This window comes from Amaranthus tricolor, chromosome 15, assembly GCF_026212465.1.
Source record: "Amaranthus tricolor cultivar Red isolate AtriRed21 chromosome 15, ASM2621246v1, whole genome shotgun sequence".
Taxonomy (NCBI): Eukaryota; Viridiplantae; Streptophyta; class Magnoliopsida; order Caryophyllales; family Amaranthaceae; genus Amaranthus; species Amaranthus tricolor.
In genome coordinates this window covers 4238941-4254073 of record NC_080061.1, presented here as the reverse complement: position 1 = coordinate 4254073, position 15133 = coordinate 4238941, and the positions used below count along the sequence as shown (strand labels likewise).

The following is a 15133-nucleotide window of genomic DNA, read 5'->3' as shown; positions in this document are numbered from 1 at the left end:
GAAGAAGATAAATAAAGAATAAACAATAATGGAGTTTGAGAGAGGAAAATGGAGATTAAAAACCACGAATGGAGTTTGAGAGAGGAAAATGGAGATTGAAAACCACAAATGGAGTTTGAGAGAGGAAGATGGAGATTGAAAACCACAAATGGAATTTGAGAGAGGAAGATGGAGATTGAAAACCATAAATAGAGTTTGAGAGAGGAGGATGAGTAGTTTTATCAACAAAGAGAAAAAAGGAAAACTGAAAATGAAAGTTAAAAAGCATTGTTTAGAAAATTTAGTTATTATTTATTTTAAATTTAAAAATTAGGCTGGCTTAAACTTGAGACGTCTTTTATAAAGACGGTCTCAAATAAGAATTTGTTGATCATTTGTCTCTCACAAGAATTGTTGTTGGAAGATAAGTAGAGTAGGGGCTTAGTGCTATTAGTCGGGATATAGGGCCCATAAAGTGAAAATTTGAAAAAAATAAGAGCATTGAACAACTTTATATCAAAAATAAGCTCCGTGAAAACTTTATTCCCAAAATAAGCGTCCGTACATCCAAACCTAGGCTTGGTATAAGTCGCTGTTACTAACAGCGAAAATCAAAAAAAAAATTAAATAAAAGCCTAAATCGATGTTACTAACAGTGACTTAAGGAGTTGACCAATCTCGTAGGTTGGAATGACGAAGTAACTGAAATAATGAAGACTTAAGTCGCTGTTACTAATAGCGAATTTAAAAAAAAAAAATTATTATTATTATTATTATTATTTTTTTAATTCGCTGTTAGTAACAACGACTTATACCAAACTTAGGTTTGGATGTACGGACGTTTATTTTGAGAATAATGTTTTTACGGAGCTTATTTTTGGAATAAAGTTATACAATGCTCTTATTTGTTTCACATTTTTCCATAAAGTCCAAATCATTGGGCTCATATTATCCATTCAAAAATAATGATGAATGATTGGACCAAATTCAAAAATAATATAAAACTCGTTAGGCATGGGTAGCCCTACGGCCCAGTTCCACTGATTTTTTTTTTCAGTTGCTAACTTTTATTTATATTCTACTTCTATTAAAAATCAAAAAAAATTAATTTTAATTACTAAAAGTTGGTTACAACTTAATAATACAGTAAAAAAACAATAAAAATAAATTTTAATCAGTTTAATTTAGTTTGAATCGTAAAACATAATTTCCATCATTAAAACTATTTTCCATCATTAAAACTCAGTTTTAATTTGGAAGGACTTTAGTTATACTATACTACTATAACATAAATAATTTCTTTAACTTCAGATTTTTTTTTTGAAAAATCTATTCATGATGCAATTTTTGGTCAAATAACCAACTCAATAAAAAATTTAAATTGATGGTTGAAACCTTAAGATATATTGGGTGGATGAGATTCGATTCCGACCTTCCGTCACGTAGGCTTCTGATACCATATAAAGAAACCAACTCAAGCAATAGTTTAAACTGATATTTGAGATCCCAAGATATGTTATATACTTTAAAAATTACAATTGATTGTATAACCACAAAGTCAAAAGATATATAACCACTCTTGTGAGAGACCGTCTCTCAAAGAAACAACCTCAAAACAAGAAACTCACATTCTTGTTTCCCTTTAATTTGTATTAACCGAGTATTTAGCCCATTATTCAATGCGTCTCTCAGGTCTAATCACTTGTGAAAGATATAATATATATTGTTTCACCTTAAACATTTAATTAGTTTTAGGGGTAAGTCCGATCAAATAAAAAAAAAATGAATGCTAGCTTAATTTGCAGATTACCAAACTAGATGGTAGCAAGAGAAACTATTTGACGGTTTTGTTAAAACTAAAACTAATGAAAGCATGTAGACACTGATTGCTGATGCAGTATATAAAAGTGATGAAAATTCATATTATGGATGACATGATAATACTGACGAATCATCTTATGCTATGTTTGGAAACGATGATTTTATTTAGAAATTTGAAATTGACTAAAATTTATTGTTTGGTAAATTAAAAATTTTCAAATTTGAATTTGGATCAAATTCCACCATTGTTTTTTAAGTAGTTAAAGTTGAGAATTTGAGAATGACAACTCAAATCTTGTCATTCTCAAATTTTCCATGATTTCATAATTAAAATCCATAATTTAAAATGAAATAGTTGTTCCCAAATATTACATTAGAATTTTTGATCTGAAAAATAAATTAAATAGTTTTAAATTATAATAAGAATTAACAATTATTTAAAGAATAATCTACCAATTTATTTAAATAGTTTTAAAGAATAATAATAGTTTTAAAGAATTAACAATTAAATAGTTAATCTACCAATTTATTTTTTAAAGAATAATCTACTGATTTATAATTATACATACTAGAGAAATGAATTGTGGCTATTAATTAGTTAAACCCTAATATGTATCTACAAGAACGTAAAGGAAACAATCTTTATTAATATTCTTTATCAAAACTTGACCGGGTACATGTCAAGCAAAGCATACCCGATGGTGTATGTAAAATACCAGATTGAGACTTTAGTCTTTAATACATAAAGCCTTTAAAGTGTTTACATTCTCATGTAATAACTTTGTGCATTACACAATATTTCAAACTGGTATTTCTTTAAAATATTATATTTATTCAAGTACATCTAGTTAAATTTTACAATACAAATTTTGAGAATGGTTATATTGGGAGTATTTGGGAAAGAAAAATAGTTACTTTTATGAGAGACCGTATTTTGGTAAGATAATCTTAAAAAGAAGTCTATATATTCTTATAATATATATTAGATGAATTATTTAACCTATGTATAAGGCGAGTTTCTCGGTTAAACCGTCTTATACAACAATTTGTGAAAGAAAAAACAATATTAGTATATTTGACAAAATTTGTTATTTCCATTTAGCTAGGTTTAATTTGAGGAGCAGCCATTTGAAAATCAAGAGCATTTAATGAATGACCAATAAACATAATGATGGCAGATAGGTGATAAGTCATAAGTCATAAGTCGTCATAGCAGCAGAATTTGATCATGCAAAAACAAGACCTAAATACGTGTCCATTTATTATATAAATAAAAATGAAGTTCAAATGAATTTGGGTAGTCATTTTTCCATTACATTCCAACTATCTTGTCCATTTTCAACTTTTCTGTTCATTTTTCATTTTCAGATTTATTTTTTGAGAGAGATCTTCATACTTCGCTTTCGCCACCATGCCAAACACCATTATTGAGGGATCTAAGGTTATCACTTTGTCTCATACTACGCATTTAATTCTACCCTTTCTGTGTCGGTTTGACGCAAAGTAGCTCTACGGATAACTGCTTCATAATTTTACAATTATCACCGTTAGATATCTAATTAATTATATTAGCTACATAAATTTATATTGTTCGGTAGATGTATCGATCATAATAACTGTTGGAATATAATATGTTAAAAAATATAGATAATATCTTACCCTTATATTTTTGATTTAAAATGCAATAAGTTGTAACTTTTTAAAAATAACCACATGTATCACTGAATGATATTAGACTGCTACTATTTTAATTAGCCTCATAAATACTCAACAACTAAAACTGTTATATTTACATTTTATCACGACTTCTTTAGTGATAGCCCATTAGTTTTTTTTTTCTTTTTTGTAAACAGCCCATTAGGTTAAGAGTAATATAGATACAATATAGATGTTTCTGATTATATATCTAGCTAAATATATAACTTCAAATGAAAAGTGCATAAAATTTGATCATCTTATATTTTTATATTATCAGAATGACTTCAGATATATTATCAAAAATCCATTCCAACAACAAATTGAAGTCGATTGTTCAAGCCCTATCTAAATTGACAAAATCTTTAGATTAGACAATGCGTTCAATATATTTTACTTTGGAGAGTCACAAAGTAAAATTAGAGTTACATTTATTTATTTTTAAATAAATTTATCTATTAATAGGTATAATTAATGAAAATAAACTCACTTATTGTTAATAACCTTCTCCAAACCTCCCTTTGAAAGTCAAAAATTTAAAGATAAATAATAAGTATATTTTATTTTAACAGAAATACCCAATAAGTAAATCTATTTTCAGTAAATCAAGATAAAAGTTGATTTATTATCGACAATTTTACAAACAGTTACTCCAACAAAATAATGTTAGAACTCAAAAAGTCAAGATAAGTTTGAAACAATCTATTTCTTTTAGCTATTTTTAAATTAGTTAGGAGTACTACACTTTTTTTGGTCATTTAAATTAGTTGAAATATTTCTTTTATTGTAAAATTTACAAATTAAATGTTAGAAGTATAATCCATCAAATCTGACTTTATTAATATATAAAAACCATGAATTTAATTAATTAAGTTACCCATATTTTTGTGTATTTAGCCATCCAACCTTACATTTTCTATTCGGGGCGTGCTAGATAAATCCTACAGATAAAAACTTAATCATTTATGTAATGGGTGAGAACTGAGAAATGAGAACTGAACATTTGAACCCTTAACTTATCACTATAAACGTGAAAGAAAAACTGTCAATCACTAACTACGCTAATTCATAACTCTCTAATCAGTTGCGGAATATAAGTGAGTTAATTTCTCGTTGCAAATACCGAGTGACTGAAACAACTAACAAGCTAACGTGGTCCATATGAAAAGTTCCATTCTTTAAATCGGTTTGCACACCTTGTAACATAAATGAATTCTGTCCATAAACACTACCAGCCCCTGTACCTGTAGACTGTAACCCTCAACGTCCAATGTGGTCCTTCTAAACACTTTCATTCTTTACTTAGCTTGTTCACATAGGAGCACTTTTTATCATTCATCAAATGTGTTTTCTTATTACATGCTTAAGATTTTCAATACATCAAATCGTTGTTGTAATTTCTAATTAATTTTTCAATAAATTTTACAATAAAAATCATATGTTAAATTAGAACTAACTAAAAGATACTAATTATTGAAACACAAGGATATTTTTTTGATTTTTTTTTGTTTTATTCAGTTTGATATAATTATTTAATTTTTTTAACACATTAATAAGTTGAGTTTAATTCCAACTAATTATTAAAAGTTTATCGTAGTTCAATACCCATGATTGGATAGTCGATTTTCTTGACTTATTTTAGTACTTATTAAATTCGAGATTTAATATAATACTTGAATTTAACGATATAACCCTAATAAATTAATAGTGCTAAAATTAGGGTTGATAATTAAGGTTAGATTATAGGGTTAGTGTAAATAAAGTGTACTGATTAAAAGTTACAGAGAATGAAAGTGCCTTAAATATTTTATGGTTAGTTTAATTTAGTTAGTCATGATTTTAAAAGTGACTTCAACTATATGAATGCATAAAGTTATATAGAAAAATATTAGTTAATACTTCCTACGTTCTTTTTTTATCTTCCACGTTACAATAACGGGTAGTTTCAAAAGTTCTTCCACTTTAGAATACTTTCTATTTTTAGAAAGTTTTTATCCCATTTTTACCCCTTAAACCCCCCCCCTTTTCTTTTAATGTACCCCTTTTCTTTTATTTATAATTATTTTCTCTCTTATATTTTCAATACAATCATTACTTCACACTACTATTTAATTAAAATAATACCCACAACAACCTCATACTTTCAATACAATAATTATTTCACACTACTATTTAATTAAAATAATACCCACTACAACCCAAAGATTCTATCTTCCTTAATATGTGTGAAAGATCCAAATAAAATATCAAAAAAGAATGGAGAGAGTATATATTAAGTTTGTGACCAGTTATTACATGACGTAATTAGTCATAGTTTGTGACCAGTTATTACATATTCATACTAACCCTATAATCCAACCTTAATTATTTACTTCGTAGTATTCCTAATTTAAAGCATTTTTTTTATTTTTTATTTTTAAGATTTTTCTCTTAACCCTAAAATTGAAGTGTCTAACTTTCTTTACTTCATTTAATTCTACTTTGTGCATACAGCATACATACTCTATCTAACCTGCAGAAAAGTCAACCCTAAATTTCAATAAAATTAATAAAAGCTTAATATATCAACTAAAAAGTCGTACAATTACTACATATGATATGATAGTTGAGGCTAAGTTTGGATTCTTTTAAGTTTTAACTATATATCAGTATATATGTCTGTGCAATTCATAGATGTGAAATATATAAATACATATAAATTTAATTTCTAAATAATGCAACTATATATTATCGTTATAAAATTTATCAAGTTTGGATAAAATATAATAATAAATATAAATAAAAAATAATAATATGCGATTGTGATAATTCTAAGGTGAAGATATTAAAAAAATCATTATTGTTGAGTTTAGGAAAAGTGAGAAAGAGAAAGTGTCGATAAAACCACTTTATATGGAAAACAAATTATTTTTACTGAGACTTACTACTATCTAATAAAAATACGTTTAAATCAAGATTGCAAGATACATTTTCTTTTCATTGATGCTTCAATCACACAAATGAATAATTGAAAATAAAATCTTTTAAAAACTTTAAATGTTAGTAGCTTTAGGAGAAATTTGGATTAAAGAATGAATTTTTTAATTCTCTTACATTTATTAATTGACATACTATAACACATGGGGAATCTAATTTTACAAGCATAAAATAATTTACGTGAATTAATTAATTATATATCTAATTCGGATTGGAAAAAATTTATACATAATGAGAAATGATAAAAAAAAAAAAGGCTAGAAAAGGGAAAAAATTAATATGTTCTAATAATGGGAAAAATACTCAATTATGAAAGATTCTCCTACTTTCTAACTAACAATGACAATTTTGAGTTAAGCTTGCAAGAGAAATTTCCAAGACAACAAATTTAATATATAGTCATAAATTAGTTGACATTTATTGAAAACACCTTAGCAATAGCAGCCAATAGATTTTATTTTCGCCAAATCATCATATAGTAAGTTGACATTTGGAATTTTACAGCTCTTTTATTATATTGTATGATTTCATAATTTAAAATAACTTATTAAATTATTTGCACTTTTTACTTATATAAAGTAGAGGCCAAATAACATTTGCAGCCAAAGGTCAATTAAAAACTACCTCTTTATAGCGTTGTTATCTCTAATAAGGATAAGCTGGCGTAATGGGATCCCCTAGCTCAAAGCTCATCATAGTGAAACCACTTAATGATATTAAGGTATTTGAGTCTTATTGTTGCTATATATTACACAATTTAAGTTGAAATTTGCAATGTAGTAGGCACTCCATAATAAATCATACTAATACTATAACAGTAATTGATGTAAAAATGCAAATGCAAAAGCATGGCAGTGAAATGACAGTAAATAATATACTACTTTTAGTCATAAACCAAATGATACCCACGGATAAATATAGATTAAAGATCAGAAATGACAGAAGACAAATGTGTATGACACACATACATGCATTCATTTATGCTGAAGTGCAATGCTGAATTGCTAATTGCTCTCTCCCAAAAAAAGTAGTAAGAAAGAAAATGACACTGCATCTTAACATTTTCCTTCTTCCTATCAATATCAACAAAACCAGCGCAGGAACACTACTATAATTTGTGGTCACTCAAACCCATGCACATTGATTATGTCTCTTCTTGCTGATTGTGAAATAAACGCTTTGCTAGAACGTCATTGACACGCTTTGCTGGAATCAGTGCACCCCTTGCTCGTTCAAGCAAAATTCATTGTTACTATCTTTTGTGAGCTTAATGCTCCTTATTCTGCTCGAATGAATAATCCTCTTACTCGTTCGAGCAACCTTTCTCTACGTATATCTTTGCATCATAAATTCATAATCATAGATTATGTGAACCCTTAATTGCCCATCCAAATCAATTCTTCATCGATGCAAACGACCATTGCTTATCAGGCTGCGTTTTTTAGAGCCATATAATTGCGGTATAGACCTCAAGTAGTTGTAATAGCAGCAAGTTTGAAAAGAACGCAACATTTATCTATTTTTTTAAAAAAATTTCCATCGCATTTATGTTGCGCAATTAAAAAATCGCAACATAAGTTGAATGATAGATAACTTTTTTTTTTTCTATTATTGCTTGCTTAGTTAAGTGATCAAACACTCTTGGAGCTACAATGATAGTTTAGTTCTTAATTCAATAATCACTTCATTTAGGCCAAATTAATCTCTTCTCTTCATCAAATTCACTCTTCATCCAATTCGTTACCCCATTGTTCATCATTAAATTGGCGACTTAGGCTACCAGCATCAACTTATATAGCATATACATATGTACACCTTGCTCTTATTCCTTCCTTTCATGAGTTCTTTTATTTTTTAATATTAGGGATTGGTTAGAGATCAAATTCCTACAAGCCAGAAGATAAATTATTTATCCTATAATTATTGAGATTTGAACTCCTATCATAAAAAAATCTTTAATCATTAATCTTAACCTATAATTTTATAATGCCGGTAGCTTTGATGTATCTTAACTTATGAACATTTAATTTTAACGGATATTATCTAAAAAAAAGAATTGACACTTTTTCAATAGTAATCTAATTAATAGAGGTGTTCATTCGAGTTACCAGGTTAATTTTGGGTTAGTTCAAAATCGAGTCTTTTTTTACATAGATTTTTCTATAATTATAAATTCATGTTGAAGTCCGATCAAGTCTAGCTCGATAATATCAAATTTTCAGATCTGTTTTGAACATTTTACTAATTTTACTAATTAATGATGCTAGGACAATAAGAAGTACTTATAATATACTTCCTCCGTTCCATAATACTTGCTACATTTTCTATTTTTGGCAATTTCATATTACTTGCTACATTTCCGTTTTTAGTAATAAAACAATCATTTAAAGTTCTATCTACCCCTATTTTATCCTACTCTATACTCTATACTCTATAATAAAATATATACTATACTCTATAAAGTAACCTAACAACCTATTTTTCCTTATTCTTTTTCAATTAACAATAATAAAATACTATACTCTATAAAGTAAACAATCAGCTACATTGTAGGTCAATCACTTTTCTTAATTCCCGTGCCCATGCAAATGTAGCAACAATTATGGAACGGAGGAAGTATATGGTTTAAAAAGTTGGGAGAAAGTATAATAAAGCTGACTACAATATCTTAAATTGGACGATCCAAGGTTTTCCATGGCATCTCTTATTTCCATGTTAAAATAGGAAAAACTGTCACCTTCTCAAATTGACAAGTCCTTTGAATAGCATAGTTTCCTATGCAGTACAGTGTACTCCTATATGCAGGATTAAGACACACAATGTACTATGCTTATTTTTCTTTTCATTGTTCCTTTTGGAGTGATGAGTGAGTTATTTGGGAGTTACATTCTCCGTTATTTCTTTATAATTAAATAGATATTCTTGATCACAATCACAATCAGAGAAAGATGTAATTAGGTAATTATGATTTTAATTTATTTGGTTAGTTTATCTATTTATTATATGTAGAATTTTTTTTATTAGAGTGCATGTCTAAACACTAGTGGAAAAAACCTCATTTGCTACGTGTCATTTGCTGCGGTTTTCCTTAGATGCAGCATTAAATAGCAAAAAAAAAAAGAAAAAAAAATATATAATACAAATGCTGCGATTTTCCTGATGCCCGACGCAAATAATGCTTATTTGCTGTGGTTTTGTTAAGCCCGCAGCAAATAAGTGCATATGAAGCGAAAAAATAAATAAATAAATAAATAAGCATTATTTGCTGCTATTAAGCCCGCAACAAATAAGAATAAAAAAAAAATTCGTTTAATAAGCACTTATTTGTTGCAGGCTTCTTAAAATCGCAGCAAATAGTGCTTATTTATTTTTTATTTTTTTCGTTTAATAAGCACTTATTTGCTGCGGGCTTCTTAAAACCGCAGCAAATAATGCTTATTTGCTGCGGTTTTTTAAGAAGCCCGCAACAAATAGTCAGTTCAAAAAATATAAAAAACGTGTTTTGACGTTCAATTGCTTAAAACCCTAAAATAACTTTCTTCAAAAACCCACGACGACGACTGTATTCTTCTTCAAGCTCTTCAATTTCAGAAAATTTCTTCAAAAATCCACGAAAAATCTCTTCAAGTTCTTCAAGTTTTTTAAATCATACGACTCTACTGTGTTTTCTCTTCATTTCGTTCCTCATCTTTCAAACCCCATGACTTTGTTTAAGTTCTTCAAGTTCTTGTGTTGTTGAAATTTGTTGCTTCAATAACCACCCATTGCACTAATTTCCTTCTCCATCTTTGTTAAAGTTCTTCAACCCACTATTGTTGCTTTTCCTTTAAAAGCCACGAAATTAGGGCTAGTCTTGTTCTTTTTCAAGTCATTGTGTTTTAATAAGGATTTAGTCTTTTTTTTTATACTAATTTTGATTTTGTTTTTCATTGTAGGTTACATAATCTTATTGTAGAGACAAAATTATCATATATATTTCATTACAAACGTATGTATTTTATATTTGAATGTGAATAATTTACTTATGTATGTACTTGAATATTTGAATGTGAATAATTTTAATTAATTAGGATTTTTAGGGTAGATTGAATGTGAATAATTTACTTATGTATATATGTAATTGTATATTTGAATGTGAATAATTACTTCTAGGATGTTAATTAATTATGTTTTTGGATGAGTTTAATGCTTATTTGTGTTTGTTTTGACCTCTTTATTGCTTTCAGTCTCATACTGGTATGATGTTGTTCTAAGCCTGCCTGCTGTACTAATCTTTTAATGCCCCTAAGCTGCTGCTGAACGTACACACTTGGCTGATCAATGTGCTTGTTCTGATTGCATTAGTTGCTGTTGTACTGATGTACACTCATTTGATAAATAACTACACAACTAACCCTGCTGCTGTCTTGGATTAGGCTTGATATACACTCATTTTGTTCTTGGTAAATAATGTAATTAGTTTAGATTTAGGACTTTAATTTGTATATGTACATATTATTATAATATATATACGATCGAGAGTTTACAAAGAGATTATTGGTGATTATCATTGGATTAATCATTGTTTATTACATTGAACATTATTGGATTATTTAATACTATCAAACACAAAAAAAGGCTATTATTTGCTGCGGGCTTCTTAAAAACCGCAGCAAATGGTCATACACTATTTGCTGCGGTTTTTTAAGAAGACTGCAGCAAATAGCCTTTTTTTGCTGCGGTTTTAAACCGCAGCATTTAAAATAAGCCATTTGCTGCTATCACTATTGCTGCGGGCTAAAATCACATCATATTATGGCCAAAAAACCGCAGTAAATAAGGTTTTTTCCACTAGTGAAATATAGAGTTAGATTCAAAATTTTAATTATGAGGATCCTTAAAATTAATATGAGCTTCACTCAAGTGTTAAGAAATTCAAAATATGTTAATTCGAATAAACGTCATACAAAAGTGTTATGGACAAAAGTAAATTATATATAGGAAATGTACATCATTTTTGAGTGGGTATATGAGAGGGTCTTAAACCACAAATAAACTCTGTTGTTGCAGTCATGTTATATTTGTCTTAATTTGCTGACATTTCTTTTTGTTGCATCAAATTTTTTTAAAATTATTTACATTATTTCATTTCTTTTTTACATCACATTCTTTTAATAAAACTAAATAAACTTACTTTCGTTGAATGTTCTTTTAAGATGAACTAAACGATGCCATAATTATGGGTCTAGTCAATTTGCTTGATAAAATTTATGTTCTAAAATAAGTTAACAATTTGAGTGATGTAAATCCTCACTTAATTAAGTAGTTAAACCTATACCGATACATGCATATTAGTTAGTTGATCTACAGGTAGACATGGGGTATGGGCCAAAGCCGACATTTGGGCGGCACAGGCAAGAAGTGCTCGTGGCCTAGCATGACACAACCCGTAGCTAGGCATAGAATGGGCTACCATCGCTACAATTAACCACGAATGTGCCAAAGTCACTATTTTGGGATCAACATGAAACACAATGTAGCCATAGATAAGACTCAATCGACTCAATCGACTCAACTAGCTCGCTAATTAAGCCAATAAAATCCTTTTCTAATCAATATGAAGTGTATAAATGAATTAAATAAAGAGATTTGTATAGTGACTCGATCTTGGCAGGGCACAACACGATCCAACCAGCATGCCTCAAACCATTTTTCAAAGGTGGCCGAAATGAGATGATATAGCCCGTTACGACAACATAGCCTGCTAGGCATGTGGTCCACTTTTAATTTATATGCCATGCGATCTCCTGGGTCGACAAAATTTCATGTCATAAATTGCGACCACTAAAATGATTAGAATTATGTGATTTGACCTGAACAATGTAGATTTTAATATTTTAATGGCTGAAATTCGCTAAAAAAACATTGAACTATGATTCGCAAAAATGCTAAATTTTAAAACTGTAATTGATAAATTATTTAAAAATAAATTATAAAAACCTACCTTGTCCCTCCAAAGGCCCTCGCCCTCCTTTGTCCAGTCACCTCCCCTATCTAGCCATCTCTGCCACGTCAATCACTTCTCCTCCTCCAATTGCACCCCACCCCGGTCCAGCCCCTTTCAATAAAAAACTACAACTCCTATTAAGAAAAGCCTTGAAATTTCAACTCTTTTCATTTAATTTATACCATTATTTCAATCATTGGGCACAATTTCAATTATAAGTTGATTTTGGAACCTAATCCAACTCCAAATGACCCTCAAGCAGAGCTAGCCCTAGGTTATTAGCGGCTCAGGGCGAAAGATTATTTATGGGCACCTAAACTATTGTATGTATAGAAAAGTTCGAATCTTAGCACTAGTTGAAAACTAAATTTTTTTAGGGTCCTGGGCGTAGGCACGGCTTGCACTTGCTTAGAACCTGTCCAATCCTCAAGTGTGAAATTCCAAATGAGCTTAAGTGTAATTTTGGATCGATGAGCCATGTAACAAAAAATATATTTGCATTCTATAGATGTGTCATGTGTATCTTAGACAGCCCCATAGGAAAAATGGATATATAGGAGAAATACATGATTTAAATTTCTTAACTCTTACAAGTAATTAACTGTTTTGAATTCTCCTTGTAATGTGATTGTAGACTGTGAGAGAATGAATAAAGAGAAAGATGAGATCATTGATTCGAGATGAGAGAATATAAGAGCTATGAAATCGTCTCATTATAAAATGATAATTAGCTTATTTTATAATTGAGCACTTTAAAATTATAAGTAATCATTTTAATAGACTAAATGTACATGAACTACTTCAATAAAAATAGTCTCACCATAAAACTTTTTCATTTAATTGGGAGAAAATTAAATCGAAATCTGTTTAGGTTATAGCCCAAATTAGTTGATTTCAAAACCCTTGAGAAATATCAATCCACCCACTTATATTACCCAAAATTGAAAACAAATACTCTTCCAAATATAACCTCAATTGATACTGGCCCTTTAATTAGGATGAAATTAGACTCGGATCTGTATAGGTTATAACCAGAGTTATTTGATTTAAAATCTAATATCAAACTATAATATATAACATATCAGAACAACAATAGACGATTAATTATAACCATACGTGTATAAGTAAAATTTCAGCCCACCTTATTAGTATCCTGAATTCGTCTCTGTTGGAGTTCGTACGTGTCCCAAGCGAAGCTCTAGATCAAGCTCTTGAATGGGTGCTTTTTGTTCGCTATTAACCCTAATAATACCATTTGACATCTCATTAACTTGCATCTCACTATAATCACTATAATACCTACTAGTAGGCAAGGAATGACTACCAGTAGAACTAAATTGATAGTAGATCGACGCTGTGGTCGGGCCGACATTCATGTACTGGGCCTGGACTTGGACTTGGACTTGGGCTTGGGCTTGAACATTAGACTGTTGATGATGAAGACGGGCCCGGTCACGTCTATGAACATTCATATGACCACCAAGAGCTTGAGCTGACCTAAATTCTCTCCTACAGAAAGTACAAGTATATGACCTTGGTGGCCAGTTTGTACCTCTTGGGTTATTCCTTGTATCCTCGGCGAACGCCCGAGCTAACTCCCATGACTCTTCTCCTACAATTCCTTCTTCATTTATACTCATGTTCTTCATATTTGGCATCAACATGAGATATATTTTGAATTTTGAATCCAAAAACCTAAAATTAGGGTTTGTAAAATAAGGGCTTGTTTGGGATGGATTTATAATTTTTAGGGTATTTCAAGTATAGGGGATAATTGTAATAATTATATATAAGAAAAAATATAGTGAATGATCCATGGAATTATCATAGGTGTACATTTCGATTTGTAAGATGATAAAATATCACATGTGAGAAGAGAAATACTTGCTAGTTGATGATGAGAGTTTTATTTTGTGCAGTAAAAGAGAATGGGCAGAGAGATAATATTATATACAGATATAAATATAATAAAAAGTAATAATTTTTCTTCTAATTTTTAATAATTGCTACGGTTACTATAGCAACTACTATTCACCAACTAATCTTATTTGGCGTATAATTCTCTATATATAATGTAAAATATAATTAAGTGAGATTTTGTTTAATTCGTCTTAATATACATATTTTCATCAAGAATTTTTTTATGAAATGAAATTAAAGATCTTAACGATTAAAATTATGCATTTGATGACTTAAAAACAAAATTATAGCAATTATTAAAAACGAGAGGAGGTATATTATATTGATAAAAAATAAAAAAAATAAATAATAAAACTCTAATCTAGCTAATTATTTTGTAAGTGGAAGATGATGAAAAAATAGTTGAATATAATGGTCCCCTATTTCATTTAACAAAGGTAGGTCCGAATCTTGGATAGAGGAATCGTAGGGACAATCTAAGAGATAAGTACTTGACCTTTTGTATTTGGGTAGTGCATAGCTTTTTTTTTTTTTTTTTTTTGAGTGAGATACTCCTCTCATTTCTGATGATCAACTTTGGACTCATTAGGGTTAATGATAAATTTAATTGTGAAATCAATTTAGGATAGTGATATAGGCGGATCGAAACATTCATTTGATCTACATGTATACTTAATCAATTTGGATTAGTGTTTAATGTTATACAATTTAATATTAATAAGATTTTTAATGAAATAACTCGAATCGTAACATTGG

At 29.1% G+C, this 15133-nt stretch overlaps 1 protein-coding gene across 1 annotated transcript; it reads right to left on the bottom strand.

Annotated features, from left to right (window-relative positions):
• Positions 1 to 13313: 13313 nt before the first annotated feature.
• On the bottom strand, positions 13314 to 14365 carry LOC130801412 (transcriptional regulator TAC1-like). Its single transcript, XM_057665261.1, has one exon. It carries the CDS (start codon positions 14119 to 14121, stop codon positions 13603 to 13605), a length of 519 nt encoding a protein of 172 aa, XP_057521244.1. The 5' UTR covers positions 14122 to 14365; the 3' UTR covers positions 13314 to 13602.
• Between the last annotated feature and the right edge of the window lie 768 nt (positions 14366 to 15133).

Excerpts from the sequence above, each read along its gene's own strand:
- LOC130801412 (XM_057665261.1), bottom strand. The coding sequence starts at position 14,121 with ATGTTGATGCCAAATATGAAGAACATGAGTATAAATGAAGAAGGAATT.